Source organism: Barbus barbus (assembly GCF_936440315.1).
Source record: "Barbus barbus genome assembly, chromosome: 27".
NCBI lineage: Eukaryota > Metazoa > Chordata > Actinopteri > Cypriniformes > Cyprinidae > Barbus > Barbus barbus.
Window position 1 is genome coordinate 14,321,675 of NC_136755.1, and position 24,093 is coordinate 14,345,767.

General features: G+C 37.8%; 1 protein-coding gene across 1 annotated transcript in view; it reads left to right on the forward strand.

Annotated features, from left to right (window-relative positions):
- Positions 1 to 21,499, forward strand: part of LOC306847000 (neurexophilin-1) — a 34,436-nt gene extending 12,937 nt beyond the window's left edge. The window contains exon 2 of the mRNA XM_079380732.1: positions 19,575 to 21,499. Coding sequence (XP_079236858.1) covers positions 19,575 to 20,339 — 765 coding nt within the window. The 3' untranslated portion in view covers positions 20,340 to 21,499. The remainder of the gene's footprint in view (positions 1 to 19,574) is intronic.
- Positions 21,500 to 24,093: the final 2,594 nt, after the last annotated feature.

The following is a 24,093-nucleotide window of genomic DNA, read 5'->3' on the forward strand; positions in this document are numbered from 1 at the left end:
TACTTTCAGCTTACTTATCTTACTTATTTATCATTATTCCAGTCTTCAGTGTCACCTGATCCTTCAGAAAGCATTTTAATATGCTGATTTGAACATTTCTTATTAATATCAATGAAAACAGTTGTGCTGCTTAATGTTTTTTTGCGGAATCCGTATGTGCATGTATCTGTAAGACAGATCTGTAAATGTATGTTTTTACATTTAACTATTACATGGAGGTTACGAACATTGCATCTACCGCAAAAGCATCAACATTTATTTTCAGTAAATCCTAGTCTTTTTTTTTTTTACCCTACATTATTTTAGATTGGCAAAACTGCTCATAGACAAACATAAAACAGACTGAGAATCTGATGATGTCCTCTGGTATAGGAAATGGAGAACGGCACACTCTTAAGTGTCTGAGTATCGTCAGGGCTTTACTTTGATGTGTTATTAGTCTGTGAAAGTGCATTAGAGCAACGGGACAGTGAGTCTCAGCTAGTAATACATAGTAATCAGAGCAGTGGATAACCCAGAAGGAGGATTCTGAAATTATATTCTCATAATCTCCACTTGACACAGACAGACACACACATACACACACACACACACACACACACACACAAATAAATTAAGAGCTTGTAAAAATGTAACAATCACCACAGGGAACAACATAGACAACAGCAAAAATGATAAGATAGGCGAGAGAAACAATATGCTCCTATCTGGTATGATTTAAAAAAAATAATAATAATTTCTCTTTCACATCAATGTTATATTCACAGCCTAATTCAACTGTCATGTTCTGTGAGGTTGCATCTCCTCTACTTTAACATGCTTTCATAATGTATTGTAGGTACTACATTGCAGAATGTGAGAAATCATATGAATCTAAAAAGGGTCAGTTCCCCCTAAAATGAAAATTATATCACCTTTATGACTTTCATTTCTCTGTGGAAAAAAATTAAGAGGTTTCAAATCGATGCAACGTTTTTTTCACATGCAATTTAAAGACAATGGGGTCCAAAACAACATTAGACTCCATTGACTTTCAGTGTATGAAAACAAAACAAAACAAACACTTGACATTTTTTCAGTGTATCTTTTTTTTTTCTGCCGAAGAATGAAAGTCATTTAGGTTTCGAATGGTGAGGGTAAGGAAATATTGACAGAAATTTCATTTTTGGGTGATCTGTCCCTTTAAATGCACAGTCTACTCTGGTTCAAGATGCATTTTCTCTCTGTTATCGTAGAGTAGGACGTGAGGAATAGGGGTCATCTGCTAAGTGCTATTAAGGAGATGTACATGAGGAAAATTTGTCTATGGAGATTGGAGAATAAAATTTCCTGTTGGGAGAAAGGAGACTAGGCGTTGACCCTCCCTGTGTAATTGTCAGAGATGATAGCGGCGCGTGGCGAAACCATTTAAGGTTAAATCTAGCATACAAAATCCACTTTCATTTGTAATGCTGCTGCTTTCCTGCACCAGCGCAAAAGCAAGTCATTTTGAATTAATCTTTTCTGCTTCCCCTCTCTCCTGCATTCTCAATCACACACACATGCACACACACTCTCGCTCTCTTCTCCTCCATCTGTTTGTGTTTGTGTGTGTGTGAGAGAGAGAATATGAATCACAGAAACACAACTCTAAATAACCTAGAAAGTCATATAGCCTCTCTCTGTGGTGCATCATGGGAAGTATCTGTTTGCAGCACATCCTTTCAAGGTTCAGTCACTTTATTATATTAAATATATTCCAATCTCAGACATATTATGTTTATTAATGCTGAGTGTGATCAACTTTTTAAAACTTCTTAAACTTTTACTTTTTCTTTTTTGTTTTGAACTAAAATTTCCTTTATCATGCAATAATTCAAGAATATATTAGCAGAAAGGCAGAGAGCAACAAAGTGATAGTATTGTGAGTATTTGGAAGAAATTTGACACGAGGCATATATTGATTATTCATTGTAATTATTAATTATTGTTATGAACATTTTCTTCAATTCTTTTATCCTTCCTTATTTCTCACCATTTTGATTTGAAGAAAATAAATTTTCATTAGAGACCAAAAAATAATTTTTAATACTATCTAAAAAAAAAAAGATATATATATTATTAAAAAATATTATATTATATAAAAATGTTATTCAGATATTATTATATTATTTTCACTGCTGGGTGTAAATAATGATGAGTAAAGTGGATCTAACAATAAGTTATTGTATTTCTTCACTGTAAAAAAAAAATAATAATCAAAAGTTGAGAAAAGTTTAAGGCAACCAGAGTTTTCTCAACTTGTTGTTTTCAGTTTAGTAAACAAAAAGTTGAGAAAAATCTCCTAAAGCTGGTTGCCTCAAGTTTTCATTTTTTACAGTGTTTTACTTACTTTTAAATTTGAATTAGGATTTAAAAGGATTTTTTTTTTCAATCAGGCATTTTCATTTCTGAATGGAGCACAACCCTCAATCCAAAAAATTACACAAAAAACAAAAGGTAACACATTAATATGCTGTTCATTCCTTTCAAGTTGCCTTTCAGTAAAGCTGAAGTGCATGATGCAACTGTGAAATGTCTGTTATCCATATACCATGTCATATGTATTCATACAGTATGCCTGTGCCTGACTTTGTTTAGCCCACAGCCTCTCGTGTATCTTGTATATCATGAGGTTTTTATGTGGAGCATTTCATGCCCTGAGTGTCTATGAACCCGGGCTCATACACAGTCAGGTACTCAGAACCTGTCTTCATGCTGTTGAAAATGAACTTTAGACTGCGCTCTGTTTAAAAAAGTGCAATCGGGCAACATGCCTTGAATGGAAAGCAATTTGGTGGAGGGTAATTGAAGGGAAGTGATAAGTGCAGTCTCAGGATTCATTGCTTAAATTTCATTAGGGAGTTTTTTTTTTTTCGGGGGGGGGGGCTCTTCCAGTGTGAAATTGCTAAAGTGTTTATCACGAGTGCCTTTGTAGATTATTCGCTTCTCTTTAACCAAGCACCTTGTGAATTTTCCTTTACCTCACTTTATGTTCCTCCCTTCTTTTAGAGATGAATGAAATATCCATGTTTCTGGAGAACACTGACTCTAGTTCTCTTTTCAAAAATCAAATGCAGGCACTCAAGTAATCTTTTATGTTCAAGTTAATTAAAATGATGATAGTTGTGCCAGCAATTAAATAAAGCAGAGATATTCTTGAAAGATCTAGTTTTGATTACATCATGTTCTGTAGTCGGTTTAAAACTTAACTGTATTGTAACTACAATTACAATAACTGGCCTATTTACAATTGACCAGAATTGAAAGGAAAGTTGTCCTGTCTCATCCCTCATTGCCATGTTTTAACCTCAGGGCACTGATAAACTTACCAAGACACTGAGTAATATATCAGGATCAAGGACTTAATAAGAAGCAAGTCCATCCTTTGCCTTAGGGATAGCTTTAGTCTTCTTTGTAGGTATCATACAAGCACTGAACTGTACGCCGAGATATTGAGTCATTAATCAATAAGAAAAGTTAGTTCTTTGAGGGATAAAGTCTTTCTTGCACTTTACGCTCCAGAACTTCCTGTAAATGCTCACTGATATTTAGATCTTGTGATGAACCCTTTTCACAGATGACACGTTTCCACAGGTATTAACACTGTAGATCTAGCAAAGATATAAACTACATTTATGACACTATACTTTGTCCTTGGCATTAAAAAATATATATATATATATATAAAAGAAATTCTATATTTGTTGTAGTTTTCTTTCACCACAGTATATGTTGTAGTTTCTGTTCACAATACAATTTACCTAACTAAGATGAATTCAGCTTCTATGAATCCTGAAAATGCAAAAAAGGTCCATTGGAAGCCATTCAATTCTACCTTTTGAGAATATGTGGGTATTATCTTCCTAGAATATGGGAATGTTTTGTGAAAATGGTGTTTTCACAACAGGGTGCACCCGGTCTTATAAAACCGCCTCATATTCCTTAGGCGTTTTAAGAGCAGTCTTTGGATCTAATCACTGTCGTGAGATGGTTGCTCGTATCATTACAGATCCCCCACCATGTTTTACAAGCTGACAGCAGAAGTTGTGGGTTGAAGCATCCGCAGGATTTCTCCAGATGTAAACCCTGCAGGAAATAGCGTGGAAGATGATTTCTAATGCAATATAACTATTTTTGCACTGATATTACACTTGAGATGCTTTCAAACTGCAGACAGGGCTGCTGTGGTATTGATATCATTTCTGATGTAATTCAGTTGTTGCATCCTGTAGAATGTCCATCTATTCTTGGTAGGTGTTTTGCAGATGCACAATGTTCATGTTTGGCATATGTCAATGTAATTTCTGAGGCTGTAGCTTTGACATATTCATTTTTTTTGGTAACACTTTATTTCGATAGTCCACTTTAGACATTCTACTAACAGTAAGTAACTTTGCAACTACATGTCTACTAGCAGTCATTAGAGTATTAGTAGACGGTCTGCTTAATATCTTCTAACACTTTATTTTGATGGGTCCGCAACATACAACATACTGACTATAAGAAACTTTGCAAGTATATGTCAACTTACTCGACTAACCCTAAACATACCCTACTGAGAGTTAGTAGACATGTAGTTGCAAATTAATGAGAATTAGTTGGCATGTAGTTGACATATAGTTACAAAGTTACTTATAGTTAGTAGAATGTCTAAAGTGGACTATAGAAATGAAGTGTAATCTTTTTTTTTCTATTTGACCATTTTGAAGCCATGATCATTTCCTGAAATCGCTTTTAAAGGTGCCAAATATAAATGTTGACATTTTGATTGAGTCCACCAAAACATACAAATCATTTGGCTTGGTGACGACTACAACAACAAAAACTGTGATGTGCTTTTTTTACTACAATCCATGGACAGTTGCAACCAGTTGCATTGTAAAAAAAGAGGAACCATGGTATGATTTGACAGATGGTTTAATGATTTGAAATACAGCATTGCAATGGAAAATACGAATATTAGGAAACATCTAACTGACTGCAGTATTCCATGATTGCTTGGAATGGAGTATTCCAGAGTAAAAAGCTGTTTTCCTGCCAGTAGGAGGAGGAAATGGTATTTTTTGATTACCATGTCCCCATAGGTAGGTAATCATGTCTTAATCGACAGTCCAAAGATCATTATTGCAAACTAAAATCCTTTAAGATGATACAAGTGTTTTTGGCATTAATTGTCAAATACCATTAATTGTCTGGCCTTTGCAGCCATATTAAGCATGCCCTTCTGACAAATATATATACTAAAAAGTATCTGAAATACATTTCATTCTAAGTATACTACAAATGCATTTATATATTTATGTACTTAATAAATATACACTACAACAGAGGTGGGTAGAGTACTCAAAAACTGTACTCAAGTAAAAGTAAAAGTACTTCTAGAAATATTTACTCAAGTAAAAGTAATAGTCTGAATAGTTACTTGAGTAAGAGTAAAAACGTATCGGATAAAAAAACTACTCAAGTAGTTAGTTACTAGTTACTTTGGATCATATAGGTACTGAATATAGTCTATTTTTATTTAGATATATATATTACATTTATGTAATGTGTATGTGTATACACACACACACACACACACTGCCGTTCAATATATATATATATTAATGTCATTTATTTCAGTGATGCAAATCAGAATTTTCATCAGCCTTTACCCCAGTCTTCAGAGTCACATAATCCTTCAGAAATCATGTTGATTTATTATCAGTGCTGCTCTTTTTAGCTTTCTATTCATCAAAGAATACTGAACAAAATGTTACAGGTTCCAAAAAACATTAAGCAGCAAAACTGTTTCCAACACTGGTAATAAATCAATATATAATGATTTCTGAAGGATCATATGACTCCGAAAACTGGAGTAACAGCTGATGAAAATTCTGATTTGCATCACTGAATTAAATTATATTTTAAAGTAAATTAATTATGTATTATCCTATAACCTCTGACACTGAAACCTCTGAAAACGCCTCACATGACTGCTCTGAACATAACGAAACGAATGCATATTGACGGATCTTCTGTTCTGCAAAATGTAAACAAATGTAGCCTATATTTTTGCAAGCGTAAATATTGTAAAAATATGAATATTAATTGTGTCTAGAACAGGCCGCGCGCCGCTGCGCAGAGCTAACGCGGGTTCCGCGGGTGTTCATTTCATACTCTGTGACAGCTTATTTAATGTATAAATTATACATTGTATTTAATGTAAGGTACATGTACAACAAACTGGTAATGTCATAGTGGTATCGTGGCCTATACCTGTGGAACAGTAGACAGCACACGCGGTGTTCATCTAATAAAGATCTTCATATAGCTCTAGCAAACAAGCCTTTGCAGATTTGCTTTCAACTGACTGTAGATCCAAAGCCACGTCTTCAGCGCTCTTGATGTTTTTAAACTCTCTGTTATCTGAGAGAGAACCGCTTCAGAGAACTGAACGAATCATTCAAACTGATTCGCGAACCGATTCACTGGTTTGATAAAGCCTTTAAACAGAATCGACTCAAAAGAATGAATCATTCGCGAATGGGCATCATTCATTGCCCAGAGAAAAGTAGACGGCGCGTTTGGAATAAACCGAAGCATTTTTAACTTGTATTGCATTAAGATACAGTAACGAGAGGAGAGTCGCCCACAGTAACGAAGTAAAAGTACCGTTTTTTTCTCTAAAAATATACTTGAGTAAGAGTAAAAGTAGCCATTTTAAAATATACTCTAAAAGTATTAGTTACCCAAAAAATGTACTCAAGTAAATGTAACTAAGTAAATGTAACTCGTTACTACCCACCTCTGCACTACAATTGTACTTTTTTATATACTAAACGTAAATGTAGAGTTTGCTAAATTGGAACAAATATAATTTTGTGCTTAATGCACTTTATTTGTACAGAAGTAGTGCTGAAGTCCAACTAAAGATATACTTAAGTATATTTGACTGTGCTAAAGTGGAACTACTGCATTTTTCAAAGATTATACAGTACTCATCAATAGTGACATTAAAACACATTTTAGGCTTAATATTAAGATACTTCACGGGGAAGTCGTGGCCTAATGGTTAGAGAGTCGGCCTTGTAATCCAAAGGTTGTGGGTTCGAGTCTCGGGCCGGCAGGAATTGTAGGTGGGGGGAGTGAATGTCCAGCGCTCTCTCCACCCTCAATACCACGACTGAGGTGCCCTTGAGCAAGGCACCGAACCCCCAACTGCTCCCCGGGCGCTGCAGCATAAAATGGCTGCCCACTGCTCCGGGTGTGTGTTCACGGTGTGTGTGTTCACTGCTGTGTGTGTGCACGTTGGATGGGTTAAATGCAGAGCACGAATTCCGAGTATGGGTCACCATACCTGGCTGAATGTCACTTCACTCATATGTGCATTGTGCAAACAAGTAGTACTCCAAATAAAGTTTACCTATCATTTTTAAATCAGTAAGTCTCAAGCAATATGTCAGTTAATCAATTTGAACTATACTATAAATGTATTTTAAATATATTACTTTCTTACAAGGGTATGTTTAAACTCTAGCTTCAAAGTAAAGTAACTTGTGTTCTGTTATATATTATATAATAATAATAATAATATATATATATATATATATATAATATAAACAGTATTTCTTTTTAAGCAATCCTTGTATATTTCCCCTGAATGAAATAACACAAATCAAAGTGACAAGAGAATCAGGCTCTAATGCTCGTTGTTTGCTCTTCATTTCAATTTTAATCATATTGTTCAGAGCACTGTACAAAAAAAAAGAAAAATTATACAAATCCAGCCCAAACATCAATGATTGCATTGTGTATTCATAATGTTTACATGGGCAAATAAAGCATCAGCCTTCTATCAGAGAAGCCAGTATAGCATCATCTAGATATGATTGCTTCTGGTTTACCTGTCACCAAACAGATGAGAGTGAGATGAAACCAGGCTGTTTTTATCAGAAAGCAAAGAACCTGTTGGCAGATTAAAGTGGCAATGGCAGATACTGTAACCCGTAAGTAGCACTGTCAATGGCCCGCTCTGATGGACATGAGCATATTGATCTCTGACTTTCAGATAAATGCTCCTTGAGGGGGTCTCATGATAGCAGCTCCTGTCTTTTTCCTCGCATCTCTCTCTGTTCTCTCCATCACATTGCATCCGCAAATCAATGCGGCACTGTAACACACCATAGGCCGTCTATAAAACACCGCCGCAGATTTCCAGTGTGCAGACAGTGGCAGAACAGCGCTTCGCTTCTCCTCGGCTGAATTATTTGTGTCCTCAACCACTAAATCATATTGATTAAAGCTTGTCACAGATTTGAAATGAGGTCCTGTGGGGTCACTTGCAGCAGAAATGGCAGTTTATTGGATTACAGGCTTAATTTGATTTTGAGCGACGAGCGCGCATTATAATGGCAGCCTCCCTGGAGAGCACTCTTCTTTACCTGACTCTTGAACCCTCCTACCACTTCACCCAAAAGAACAAAACACACATGTATAAATACACTTGGCACTGCACAAAACCAACATTTCCTGAAATGCGAAGCCTCTTATTTCTCTTGGAGAGATACTAGGATATATTTTTTTTCTTTGTGTGTTTGCATTTTAAATGTGTTAATGCATTTGTTTGGTCTTTTAAATAAAGTGAATGATAGTACACAGAAAAAAAATGAAACCGAAACAGTTTTCACTCAGAAATTGCTATTGACTTCCACATATAATTCCACAAATATATACAATAATTTATATATTTATTGCCAACCTATGGATTGTTTGTTTTGTGTACTGGTTAAAATTGTATTTTGGAGGTAAATAAACTTTGTGTACTGGATTTAACTACACAATGGACTGGACTAAAAATAGATAGATGGGACTGATAAACATTCACTGTTTTTTATAAATTAGACTACATTATCATGGTTTTATTTTTTATTAATTATTACAAGAAAATACTATTTCAGATGTTCTGTTTAAATTTCACATTTAATTCAGTGTGTTATTTGCCAATTCTTTGTAATTCTTTGTAAAATTTACTTGCAGTAATAATTGTTTCTACACCTTTTGAGTTTTTTTGAGCCATTTTTTCTTTCTATTAGACCCCGTATTATTTTTTAATCAATATTACTTTTAAATGAATTCCAATTTAAACACTGGTCCAGGAAGCAACTTGAGTCATTCTAGTAAAACACACATACACATAAACATACAGCATGTTATATTGAAACTAAATTGAGATTCAATTACTTTATCACCATATTATAAACAAATTGAACAGACACACACATGCATAAACATACAGCTTATACAGCATTCATCCAAATAGTGAAACTAAATTGCAGAGGTGGAAAGTAATGAATTACATTTACTCGCATTACTGCAATTGAGTAGCTTTTTTGTGTACTTCTACTTTTTAAAGTCATTTTTAAAATATGTAATTTTACTTTTACTTAAGTACATTTTGTTTGAAGTATTGTACTTCGCTACATTTTAAAACGCATTAATTACTGAGTAAAAAGAAAAAAATCGCTCCCTGGAAACTACTGCAGTAAATAATGGGCAGGAGAACAAACTGGCGCTAAAATCACAAGAAAGATGCAGACGGACATGACAGGCGTTAATGATGCAGACCCAGCTGAAAACCAAACCCCGTCGTATTCTGCTGAAGTTGAACTCGAAGGAAATGAAGTGAACCCTTGGCCATATTTATGCTCTATTATTCAGTCTAAGCTGTGTTTGTCTAGGGAGACCAAACTAGCAGATTATAAAATCTTGACATCACCCCTTCGCAAGCATGTAGAGGTAAGATAAATACTTGCATCGTTGCATTGGTGGTTAAAATGAAGCTTTGGCAGTTTAGCAAAAGGTTTTACACAAATACGCCAAAAAGACAGTGGTGCACGGTGTGCGATATATATCGGCTGCGATTAATATCGTAATTGTTATTTTAACAATGTGCGTTTTGACATTATCTGTATTTATCCAAAAACCAAACAAAAGACTCCTACAGAGTGCAGTGAAGTCTAGATAAGACTAGTGTGCGCGCGCATTTAAAGTGTGTTCTTTCGTGATTCAGTCTGTTAAAATGCATTTAAAATGATCACAAAACTGAAGATATAGGGGCAGAAAATGTATATTTATATAATTTCATATAGTAAATCAATATCACACGAAGAGTGTCGTTTTTCTCCAAAAATCTGCATGATTACGTATATACAGTATATATTTTTTTTAACAACAGTTCACAACAATAAACAAGGAGTTAATTAAGAGACTTGCCTTTTAGACACCATATTGCCTGTTTTTGCTCTATTTCGACAACAAAATGAATCCCAAACACAGCCACTGCACTGTTTTGCGTCTCTGAGCAGCATGAGGGTGTTTCGTTCCTGAATGAATTGACTGTTGATTGATTAGATTAGTATAGATATAACCCTAATTAAACACAGCTGATCCAGCTGATATCTATACTGTGTAGGTCTGTGGCCCTCCAGGCACTGAGTTTGACACCCTTGGCTTATCCCATTTTTGCGTCCCTCCCACTGTTAAAAAGTAACTAAGTAATTTTTGCTCTGAGTAAATTTTAAATGAGCTACTTTTTACTTTTACTTGAGTAGATTTTTAGACTGGTACTTTTACTTGTACTTAAGTAAAATTTAATTAAGGTAATTAATAAAATTAATAAAGGTAATTTTACTTGAGTAGAATATTTTCGTACTCTTTCCACCTCTGCTAAATTGAAACTCAATTTTGTGATCACCATATTAGTTATTTAAACAGATTCATGATTTTACATACTATAAAATTCTGAGAAGTACATGGCATGCATGCAGCCCCTTCCAATCTGTTTTTCTGCTGCAGATGTAGCTAGCGCGGGTGTCTAATGGCATGGTATAGATTCAGGTCTGCAAAAAGGGAAAATAAATAAAGAATAGGAGTAGAAGAAATCATTTGGAGAAGAGCAGCACAGCTTCAGTTTATTATTCCAGCCTAAAATCTCATTAAGTGTGACATTGAGGATTAGTTCAGAGGGAAAGGAGTAGAGAGAGAAGTCTCCCACAAATAGCTGTGAGGAGCGACACGCTGGCTTTTGTTTGCCATCATTAATTCTGCGCTGAAGTGGCTAAGAGGAAGGCCCCGAATCACTGATCAGAGGAGGCCCCCCGAATATGACAGCGGGACAGGTGCCCTCTCTTCCTCTCGCTCTCTTCTCACACGCTCACTTTTCCTCTCTGCGTCTTGCTGCGTCTGTGTTCTTCTCTCTCGCCTTCTCAGCTCTTAATTGGGGTGATTGGGCGGCGGGGCCATCTGCGATGCTGACAAAGGGAAACCTGCTTTGATTTATGGAGCCTCAGGCCACATTAGTCTCAAGATTTCCACAGTAAATATCAGCGCTCAGCAGCAGAGTTGGCACAACAAAATCTGCATTGCTCAGGAAGAGAACTGTGGGTTCCTCCTTGGGAATAGTATTGAGATGATGTTGGACTTTCACTGTTACATTTTGGGGTGCTGTTTTAAAGGAACCATGTTTTGTAGCATTTTTAATATTTGCATAATGTTAGTAAACTGTGGTTCATGGGTGCTTCATTCTGCTGTTGAGTGTCTGTCTTAAGCTGTGACATCAAAGTCAACTGACAGGGACTAATTTCACACATTAAAGAGCCAATTTAAGGCGTCATATCATGAGAAATCACATCAGCTTTGATCTATTGACGTACAAGAGGTCTTTGTATCATTAAAATATTCAAAACGTCCCTCCCATTATAGATGAAGAATGTAACCTATCTCCAAAAACAGCTCACTTTGATATTGTGGGCAGTGGAGTCGCTAAGGATTCTGGACCCATTGCACAGAATTTGCTATAGACCAATTTGGAGTAGACGTCACAGTTACGTCACTTGCAGCTGCACACGTATTGTGGTGGCAGAAAAACACTGGTAACAAGTGGAGGGAAATGTTTAAATAGCATGGAATAAGTAAAAAAAATGTTTTTCTGACTTTGGATGTCAGAATCAGAATGCAAATCATTTTTATAGAATCAATACTGTCATCAAAGATACCATTTGAAGCTAAATGCAGAAGTTTAAATGGACTATGGATGAAAACTGCTATGATTACTCTTCTTTTAAAGCATAAATTTGACTTAAAGTGCCTCTATTATGGGTAATGAAAAGTTCATATTTTGGTTTTGGGAGTCCCCAACAACAGGTTGGCATGCATGCAAGGTCAAAAAAACACTTCCATTGTCTTATAATATGCATTTATTTTTACCTTACTTGCTTATCGACTCCCAAACGATTCGCTCAACGATTAATTTTTCCAAACCCCTCCTTTGCGTGACTCTAATCTGCGGTGATTGGTCCGATTGGTCTCATTTTCATTTTGCATCATGCATGTAATGTCTGATAAAGCAGCGTTTGTGAGCACAGTGCTGCTTTATTTACAGCGTTACTGGCGAAACAGCTATTTTACCGCTCCAAAATGGCATCTCGTGGCAAATAATGAATCTGCATTTTCATTCAGACCAACAAGTGGGCGGGCAACATGCTAATGTTTCATGTTGACGTGAAAAGGCTTGGGATTCATTTTAAAAACTACTCATTTCAATGATTCAGAGTTGACTCTTTCTTTTGACAGAATAACTTTATACATGGTGCACTTTCAGATTTAAAATTGTGCAGTATGTTTTCATTCACTTAGAGCTGTGTTACACACTGCATGAAAGGTCATTTTCAAAAATCCATAATAGAGGCACTTTAAACAATAGGTCTACATACTATTCGCATACTGTGTGCAGTTCATAGGGGACGTATTGTAAAGCCCTACAGTTAAAGCATGAAATACTATTTAAACCTATTACTACTAACATTTTGCTTAACTATTTTCTCACAATTCTGACCTTTCTTCTCACAAATGCAAGTTATATCTCCTAGTTTGGACTTTGATTTTATTTTGATTTAACTCAATAGCGAATTTGTCAACTCTGAGGAAAAAAAAAGCCAGGTCAGAGATATAAACTCATGATTCCGAGATGAGGGGAAAAGAGAATGACGAGTTGTTTTTTCTTATCAGAATTGTGAGATATAATCTCGGAATTGCGAAAATAAAGTCAGAATTTTGAAATAGTAACTAAAATTGACCTTTTTTTATTGTTTTATTCCATGGCCTCCATAGACTGCTTGAAAACTGTTATTTTCTGCCACCAGATAGGCTCCGCCCACAAATAATATCATCAGTGTTTGCAAAAACCGAACTGGTCTATGGGGTCCATCAAAGGAGGGGAGGGGGATTTGGCTGATGATCTCAGTCGGGCCCCCCAGTGGACATCGCTGTTGGCCCCTCTCAGCTTCTGGGCCCTATCCGCTCTGTCCCCCTTTTGATGTCCCTGATTGTGGGATTTTTGATTTCACACAGTCAAATACATTTTCATAAGACATTTTGCCTCCAGAGCAAGAATAGTTCTAAATAATCACACCATAGGCCCCGCCCACTGGGGGTTCAGTCACTTGATGACTGACACTTGTCTACATTGGATGTGAGCGTCATGTTGTCAAATCCAAATAGAAGCCATTATAATGTCTGACACTGTCTACAGATGCCTGTTCAATTTGTGACATAGTCCATGCGCTTGAGCTACTCCCAACAACAGAACAAATGGTAGAGTCAAAGATTGTTCACTTTGATGTGTCCAGATTAAACAGCTCATTTGCGTCTCTGTACAGTAAAAGACCTCAGCTTCAGAAATAAGTCGATTGTTTCTTTTTAATGGTGTCCTGGATCGCTTCGGAGAATTATTTGTTTGTTCGTACATTTGTCTGCAGATTGTTTTGTAAATAAGGCATAGTGTGATGGAAAGTTTGTAATGAAACTTTTCCTGAAAGATGAAACGGCCGACTGTATTGGATCTGAAAGAAGCTGCATGCTTTGTCTGTAAATGACAGTTTTGTATGGATAATGTTTTCAAAACTCTCATGTGCAGAAGCCAGTGGCCGTTGTTACTGTTCCCTGTGCAGTGTTATAGGGCTGCACGATAAATCGCATGTGATTGTCATGCGCATCTAGTCAGTTAAGCCGGTTCTGTGATTAGTAGTAAATCTCCATCATGTGCTATCAGATGGAGCGGCATGTAATACACAGAGCCGTAGTTCGCTGACAAGCTACGCAATGTCGCATTCATAATCGAGTGCGATTCATCTGCGATTATGAACGCAATATTGCGTAGCTTGTCAGTGCTTTGTTAGCAGAAGTGGATTTAGTTGAAACCATTTTTGCCTTTCCTTTTCATTTCTCTCAGGACGGCCACAGCATGAGTTGCCTTGTTTAAGTGTCTAGGTTGTGGATGGCAGTGAATTGCTGAGGAGGAAGAAGATATGCACTATTTTATCTCATCTCCCAGGCTGTAAACGTTGTTTGGGAGGTTGTTAAAGTGTGAATGATCCGCTGAGCATTTTTATGGCATATTGTTTTGCACGGTGGAGGTTTCGGCCTCGACTTAGCGGTTTTATTGATAAGGACCGTGTTTTCTCTGGGACGTTTATCTCAGGCGGACGTGTTTTTGTAATTCTCCCCTCACTTCGCATTTAGTGTATTTCTGTAGTGTAAAGGTAAGTGGTGAAATGTGCTCTCATGGTCACAGTTGAGACTGTTTTTCCTCTACTCTGGGTTTTATCTACTCCCTCTGCTCATTCTCTTACTACCGGTGTTTTACAAAAGCTATTATAACAATGGTCATTATCGGTTGACCTTTAGTCCACCTGCTGTTTCGTACGCTATAGCTCTGTCAAAGAGACAATACGACTATGAAAGGAAGTTACCTCACACAGCAAGAGTACTTACCCGCAATAATGCAGACATTAATATGGGAATTTTGAGTATATATATATATAGAAGTAAAAATCTATATAATATAATATAATATATAAAAATTCTCTATAAATTATTTTAATTATTATTATTATTATTTTATTATATGTATTTCAAAATTTTATTTAATTGTTTTGTTAAGACATATATATGTGTGTGTGTGTGTGTATATATAATGTGTGTGTGTGTGTGTGTGTGTGTGTATATATGTTGGTTGGAACACACATGTTGGTTTTTGTGGTTTATGGGGACTCTCCATAGGCGTAATGGTTTTTATACTGAACAAACTGTGTGTGCTATTGCCCTACACCAACCCTGCACCTAAACTTAGCCCTCACAGGAGACTTTGTGCATTTTCAGATTTTCAAAAAAACACCATATGTTTTTTAAGCCTTTTGAATTACGGGGACATAGGCAGTGTCCTCATAAACCATCTTCATATTGTAATACCTCTGTCATACCCATGTCATTATACAAATTTGTGTCCTCATAAACCACATAAACATGCGCACACACACACACACACACACACACACTTTCAATTTATGATAAAATTTTCTGTAATATAAAATACAATTTTTCTTTCTTGATCTTGATCATATCTCTTTAGAGGATAACCCCCGAAGCCAAGGCTGCTTATGATTTTAAAAAGCTTATTTAAATGTTCCCTATTAATGGGCCGGTTTTAAAGATATGGACACCTGCAGAAATGTTGGGAAGAAGCACATTGTAATGTTTCACTTACTAAGTAAACAGCCTTGGCGATGTAATCAATGTCAATAATATGCTAGCTAACACTGTAGTTGACTTATTGATGCATATTAATACCTTAATTAGTGCAAATTAACATTCAAATAGAAACACAAATGTGCGGCAATAACATAATTGCATTTTCAGAATTAGCCTGTGTAATTGTTCCATTTAATCTGCTATCATTAATTAGGACCAAATGTAGCTCTGGCTTATGTTAGGCAAGCAGGGTCTGATTCTTGCCTTTAGTTGGTACTGCAGTGCAGTCATAGAGCATGTTTCTCAAGGTTAAATACAGTCTGTGGTGTTAAACTCCTCACGACATTGTTTCCTCCATGTTGCAGTGTGTAATTTTCTGTTAGACTTTGGCACACCAGTGACTGTTCATATTTCTAAAAACAATTATTTGGCAAGTTGCTGAATTTAATTTGCACTTCTTTGAACTATATAGTGTGGAAATGATGTATTGTTTTTCTCATTATGTATGATATAATAAACCATATATTATATTATATTATATTATATTATATTATAGTTGCAGTGCTTTACTTATTTGAATACTTGCACAATAAAAACCTCTTTGAAATGTTAGATCTTTAAATTCATCCCTAATATTACTAATATTTAGATGGACATCTTAGGCTGTTGAATGAATGAATGAATGAATGAATGATGCATTTATATAGCGCTTTAATGTGTATTGCTGTACACCCAAAGTGCTTTACAATCAGGTGGTGGGGGGGGTCTCTCCTCAACCACCACCAGTGTGCAGCATCCACTTGGATGATGCGACGGCAGCCACAGTACAACAGGTGGAGAGGAGAGAGAGTCATAGAGCCAATCAAGTGTATGGGGATTATTAGGAGGCCATGATTGATAAGGGCCAGTAGAGGGAATTTGGCCAGAACACCGGGGTTACACCCCTACTCTTTACGAAAAGCCATGCGATTTTTAATGACCACAGAGAGCCAGGACCTCGGTTTAATGTTTCATCCAAAAGACGGTGCTTTTTTTAACAGTATAGTGTCCCCGTCACTGCGTTAGGACCCACACAGACCACAGGGTGAGCACCCCCTTCTGGCTCTCTAACACCTCTTCCAACAGCAACCTAGGTTTCACCAGAGGTCTCCCATCCAGGTACTGACCAGGCTCAACCCTGCTTAGCTTCAGTGGGCTGCAGGGTGATATGGCTGTGGCCATGATATATGGCCACATGCATCATGTCTTGCATTGGTTTTTGTTTGTCCCATCATGGCTTTTGTGTTTTCAGATGCTGCGTCAAGTTAAAAATAGTCCAGAATAGCCATTTGCGCAACCCTCCAACTGGATGATTTTTAAAAAGTCAAACTCCCCGTGTTGATGAACAGCATGTCCTGAATCCTGTATTGTTGGAATCAACGTTTGCATTTGTAAAAGCCTTTTAATATTTATAATGTTTGATGTTGTTCAGCTTGCTGTTAAGAATGTAACCAATATGATCTGTTCTGTCAGCCTTGAAGTTATTAAAGCAGGCAGACTCATTAAGACTCACACCAGGCACGCAGATTGGTGTACACATGCTGCTCTTGCTGACCTGATGCAGTGCAGTGCCTGGGGGAGCCCAGCTGTTTGTGCCTGGCTGGCCGGCTGTCAGTGGGTGAGGTGGGAAGGGCTTGGCCGTGATTCCCCCCCCGAATGTGTTTACCAGATGCACTGTTGCCTCAGGTGAGCACTGCAGCTGGCTCCGTAAACCTCCAACAGTCGGGCTGGATCCAAGCCCATCATGGCAAGACAGACTGGACAGACCGAGGCTTACGTTCAGACATCCTCTATGTGTGCAGGCTTAATGCCCAGGAGAACTGACTCCTGGCCAGTGTTTTGCTGTTTGTGCTGTCCATGTGTGAGTTTTTTAAGGTCGCCAAAGGTGGACAGATACAGACTAGCCATAGGCAAAGAGTTAGACACTGTCTGTTTTTTTTCAGTTGTTGAATGCAAGTCTCAGGATTTACCTTTACTTTTTAATTGGCTGTTTTTAAATGTAAGAGCTAAAATTCTAACACTTATGCGACTCATTAATGACTCAATTAGAAATGCTTGCAGTATTCTGCCATCAAATATTTTGGTATAATGACCTTTAAACTGCATACTTGAGTTTTGACAAATTTCTTTGCAGTAAAATAATTTCAACTTCATTTTGTATCCATTTATTTGGTAATTAGCTTTGTAATAAGCAGGTTAGCCAGTCATTATCAAATAAACTTTCAGGGTGCTACAAGATCCTGATTACTCTATTAGGGTTTAGTATATACAGCTTTATTTCTATAGCATATTTTAAAACAGTGTTTACAAAGTGCTTTACAGAAAACATACTGAATGAATGTCATAGAATACAATACAATTAAGAAATAAATAGAAAAGAACAAGAAAATAAAGTACATAAAACCGATTACAAATTAAAATAATACAAAACTTGATTATTTTTAAATTTATTTAAAATTAGTATTATTAAAATGAGTAGTAGTAGTGGTAGTAAGAATTATTATATAATAAGTTTAATATTAAGATGATGGTGACTATCTGACTATATACTAATAGTATGTTACATAACTCAGGACACTTGTTAAAATGTTTTGCAAGTGTTTTGTTGCATTACACTATAATCCATTGGATGATGAATGCATAAACATGAAAACATGTTTTTCCCTCAATATTTTGCTAAAACAAGCACTATAAAGATCCATTCATCAATGCAAGTGCCCTCCCAGTCGGTCAGGCTGCACTGAACTTCACACAAATAGCTCCTTGAAACTTGCTCAGCCTTGGAATGTTTGTATTGCCCCTTCAGCAATTAGCCATTAATAAATAATAACTCTGTCTTTAATCATGCTCCCAGAGCGCAAAACATATTACTCTCTTTTAGTACAGTGCAAGGCCTCTTACTCCACACATGAGGAAGAGTAATGATGCCTAATTTCATTTGAAACATATTTGAACTCTCTTCCTAGGGTTCTTCATCACTAGTGTGGGTGCTTGTCAGGTGCATGTTGCGTTGTGTTTTTATTCATTCTTTTTTTAACAAATATTTAATGTGCGTTCTGAACACGAGCAGACAGCTATCATGCAATTCCCAAGTTTTTAAGTTAAACTTCTCTTAATTTGCATTTTGAACCACTCTTCAAGTCAGGTATCGATTACCTTTCAGGTTCGCAACATAAAATCCTTAAGTGAGCCACGTGGCCCTGCTCCCACCCAGCACTGTGTTTAAAATGGACTCGCATCGCCTTCGCTTTCGCACATGCTGTGAGGCAATTCTGCCCAAAGGGTCAGGCAGATTGGTAGCGAGACCTTATTTTCTAACTATCGATCCCAGGGGTAACCCTCGAGATGCAAAAACTACCGCAAGACGGATATGCTGTCAGGTCTTACAGTAGAAATCAGGCAATCAATGTCAAGGCGCTCCGCCAGGCCCTGTATGGACCTAATTCCACTCATCTGCACTAAATGGAGAGAACCCAGTGGTTCATCAATCATCAATTCAAGGAGCACTGGCTGGTTAATAGTCTGCTCTTTACTCAAAGAATAGTGACTGGTATTATCAGGGAGGGCCGGCGGAGATCCCCTCCCCAACCGCACGACGTGGCGAGTTTGATCGTTGTATTCTTTTTCTCATTCGCCACGCTCCGTTCAATTTCCCAGATGGCTCCTGTCAGCTAACACGTTGCAAATTGAAGCTTGCGGGCTTGATCGATTATCTTTTTTTCCCTCCTCAGCCTAATCCATTTGATCTGTCTGTTGAGTTGGAGACTACATGATTGTGTGGAGGTGAGGGGTCAATATCTCCCGAATCAAGAGTAATATCCACTTAATTCCTTTTTTCCTGTCAAGTGGCACTGGATGAAATGCTTACTTGCTTTGCATTATGCGTCTTCTGTAGCTCTGTAAGGTTAAGATGGCTCAATAACGTCCTCTCCATCTTGCTTTCTTAGGTTTCAAGTGCCCACGGTTCTATCCCGGGGAAGTCGCAGCTGCTCAAATCAGGGAGCCCCAAGTCCACACTAAAGCATATATGGACAGAAAGCAGTAAGGACTTGTCCATCAGTCGACTTCTATCACAGACTCTCCATGGGAAGGAAAACGCAACAGCCCTGGACCTGCACTATGACACTCCGGAGCCTTACTCAGAGCAGGATCTGTGGGACTGGCTGAGGAATACCACGGATCTGCAGGACTCCAGGCCTCGAGCCAAACGGCGGCCGATGGTCAAGACGGGCAAGTTCAAGAAAATGTTTGGCTGGGGAGATTTCCACTCCAACATCAAAACGGTCAAGCTCAACCTCCTGATTACCGGAAAGATCGTCGATCACGGCAACGGCACCTTCAGCGTCTTCTTCCGCCATAACTCCACGGGCCAGGGCAATGTGTCCGTCAGCCTGGTCCCGCCCAGCAAAATCGTGGAGTTTGACTTGACGGCCCAGCAGTCGGTCATTGACTCCAAGGATTCCAAGTCCTTCAACTGCCGCATCGAGTACGAGAAGGTGGAGAGGGGCTCCAAGAACACGCTCTGCAACTTTGACCCGTCCAAGACATGTTACCAGGAGCAGACGCAAAGCCACGTATCCTGGCTCTGCTCGAAGCCCTTCAAAGTCATTTGCATTTACATCTCCTTCTACAGCACCGACTACAAGCTAGTGCAGAAAGTCTGCCCAGATTATAACTACCACAGCGATACTCCTTACTTCCCTTCCGGCTGAAGGTAGCTGCTGACGTCACCCACACGAAGGACAACAAGAGGCAACGGATGGAGATCTCTCCCCATGCACAACAAATACATGTTCCCCGAACCGCCCATACCATGCGCTCGTGGCCGGATCTATTAAATCGACTTGAAAAGAGAAGAATTTGGCTATTTGCACAAGTACCACACAGAACTTTCATTTGAGGGCATAACCTAGTGCTTTTGTTTGCTCACTTGGTATCCTTTAAGTTAAAGCGCTTATTATTGTTAATTTATTGTTTATACCTTTTAATGTTCTTAGAATATTATTTTACCACTGGAGTGTTTCTTGTATGAGCATGTAAACTCTCCGTTTTGTCTTGTAATGTTCTGTTTTAATTTAGAATTGTGCAAGTGTTTGGTTTTCAGAATATTTGTTTAATTAGTTAATTTGTACAATTATGTACATGTTTATTAGAACTGCCAAAAGGCCAGGAAGGTGTAGATACAGTAGGACTATTTTGTTTAGCTGGTAGCTCGCAGGAGAATTATTCGCAATCAGAATCTCAGTGTTCCGTCTACCTACAAACTTTTGAACAGCCCTGGAATCCCCACACGTTCTTGATTTATTCCTCCCAGCCCAAAGGCCCAAAGATGAGAAGAATGGCTTTGTTCTGCTGGTTATGAGCAGGCCTACAGGCATGTTTTCTAACTATTACAAAGAAGCTATACTGTAATAATTGCGGATTGCTCGGCCCGAGCTGTGTCCTGTAGTTTAATAAAATCCAGGAAGGGTTGGAGGGCTTCCTCATTGTCACTTATAATACACTGTAATGTAATGAATTCTATATCTAGAGCCTAATTTGTATGAATGGTTTGTATTGTACATAGTTGATCCTGATGGAGCTGCTTCTGTATATGCCTTCACTCATTGTCTGTTAACCGAAAACCCCACTCTCTCTCTCTCTCTCTCTCTCTCTCTCTCAGCTCCCAATCCCATATATGCTTGTTCTCGGTTTTTTGGAAAAAGAAACTGATGTTGCTGATGTAGATGTGAACTCCATGAAATCCATGCTCTTGTACGGGGGCTATAAAACTGTCAAAAATATATATTAGAAGTACTTATCATCTGTATGATCATGTTTACTTTCAGGGGGAACAAGGGGTTGGAGATGTACAAATGAATAAAATACTGAAAGTTTTATCAGGTGGAGTCTTTGTTATTGTGTGTTTCTCAGAATGTGATATGAAAGTAATTTGTTTTATTACATGCTTATCCTGTTAATTTGTCATTTGTAAACGTCAGAGAAGGGACAGAGAATGGTAATGAAATCTAAATTACAACTGTGAAATATTTAGCCCCATTTAAAACTATACATAAATTGTAATCTATCTCTTTTACTATCTCTAAACAAAACTGCTCCCCATTTCCCAGCAGGAGCAGGGAGATCTTTCATTTGCAGATGCACTATGTCTCAGTGGCAGGAAATGGGATCGGGTGAGACCAGCAGTCCAGATTGTGTCTGTTTCACTGCCACAGAACACTCCAGTGCTGCAGTTAGGATCAGCGGTCTGCTTTAAAGTGATTAGGGCCTCCGGCGGGAACAATCCGAAGAGTTTAGCTGGCTCGCAACTTATCAGTAATTAAAGAGGGCGCTAGGAGTGTGTCTTCATCACTTGTCCACAGGGGTTTTGCAGACAGACTCATTTTGGAGCTGTCTGAAGTTTGCCTTAAATTTTCTCTTTCTAATCAACATAAAAGATGAGGTTGTGTGAAATCTATCTATCTATCTAAACAAAGAAAATTAAGCATTATAGCAATATTTCAGTGCATCAAATCAATATATTTATGATATTTTTAAACTGCTTTATGATTGTTAGGCATTTGAAACTGCTTTGCCATGATTGAAAACCACTAAACTAGACTTCACTAAAAAACAAATCCATTATGTTATGCGAAGATATATATATATATATGAATCATCATATGTTTTGCTTGTTGTTGCTGATTCCCCAAAACCTATTAAATGATAATGTTCTTGATCAACTTGTTTGGTCCATTGGCAGCTCCCCTCATGCGCAGGAATGAGAGACAGAACAGCATTTCTCTCTCTGGTGGGTCAGAACGCTTCGATCTCTATAACACAACCTGCGGCAGAATCATAATTAAGTGACAGGATAACCAAACGCACTATTTATTCAATTATGACGCCTGCACCCCACGCTTTCTTTCGTCTGAGCCCGTTTCCGTCGCACAGAGGGCCCTGACTATCACATGTATTTAATTCAGATATTGCTCGATACAGATTATGCGCTAAACACCTTCATGATAAATAGCTTAAATACCTCCAGATCAGATTTAGTAGCTTTCTTTCTCTGCTTAGCACTCACAGCTGTCCCAGGGGGGACAAAGCATGCCTTAAAGTCAGGGAAATTCCAAACAATGAGTTTTGGTCTCCTGCCCAACATTAAGCCATCCCAGCCGATCCCATCCCACTCCGAGCTCTGCTTTTGCCTCTGAAGAATTTCTGTTTTAATCAGAAGCGGAATGGAAAAGGACCCTGTGTGCCTCTGGGATATTTTTCCATTAACCATTCTGACACATGACTGACTGTGGGGGATTATTGGTTTTTGAAGAACTATTAACAGCTGTACATTTGCATTTTAATACAGTTCTCCTCCACTACTAATGCAATTTTGGTTCACAGCTTTGTTGCCGCCTTGTTCCTGGAGCAGTTCAGGGTAACAGCAAAAAGGCCCTCCGGCTTTAATCATTTTAATTGCCATGAAAAATTTGTTTTCATTAATCACTCCTGAATCTCTGCTACTGTGAAAGCGCCATTACTGCTCCTCCTTAAAGTTGTTACTCATCATTTCCTGAAAGTTTGGTGGGCACGTTCCCCCTTCACACTATTAAATGACTAGAAGGGGGGGGCATTTCAGGACAGCGCTGGAATTTCAAAATAGCCATTGCCTTTTTGTTTATTAAATGTGAGGAAAGAACATAAAATATGGGCTATTAGGATAGAATAATGTCTAGCATTAAAAAAATGAACAGTCTTCTTTCGTCTTCATTTTTTTAGCTTTTAAAGATAAAAACATTTTTGAGCACAATTTATGAGTCTCTGCACTCCTAATGACAAATCAAAACACATTTTATGGCTGTAAACACATTCAGGGTTCTCTACCAAAATGCATTTGCAGCTTTCATTGCAGCACTGCGGGCCACCCCTGTGAACTTTCTGTGCATTTACAGCTTATTCAGATGTAACATTTCCTTTGATTTTTACGCAAGAAGGTGAGGGAGCGGCCCAGGCTGGGTCTGTGGAGAGATGGTAACCTTTGCTAAAGCACCTCCATTACCATTTCTGCATGCTGTCTGGATTCATCTCCCTCTCCAGCAGTCAGAAGGTTAGCACGCCACATTAGGCATTATGCATGAAGGTGTCATTTGAGACACAATACAACATTTTCCTACATTTTCAAACACTACTGATATTTCCAGCTTTGTTTCAGCCACTTTCTGCGTCTACAAAAGTGATTACCAGACAATATCACAGAGCCAAGATTTCGAGTTTTGGATGTTTGACAGATTGTATCAGGATTAGCTTGTAATTTGGAGCTTATTAGCTTTTTTCTGTCTTGCTTTGTTTCTACATTTTTAAATATTTCACCTGCACACACTGGTTGGTTTAAAGTGGAATAACTATGTCATATTATTTACAATCAATTTATGTTGGTCTTTTTAAATTTAAGAGTTCATTCTGTTATTAGAAATGCTCTTCCTCATA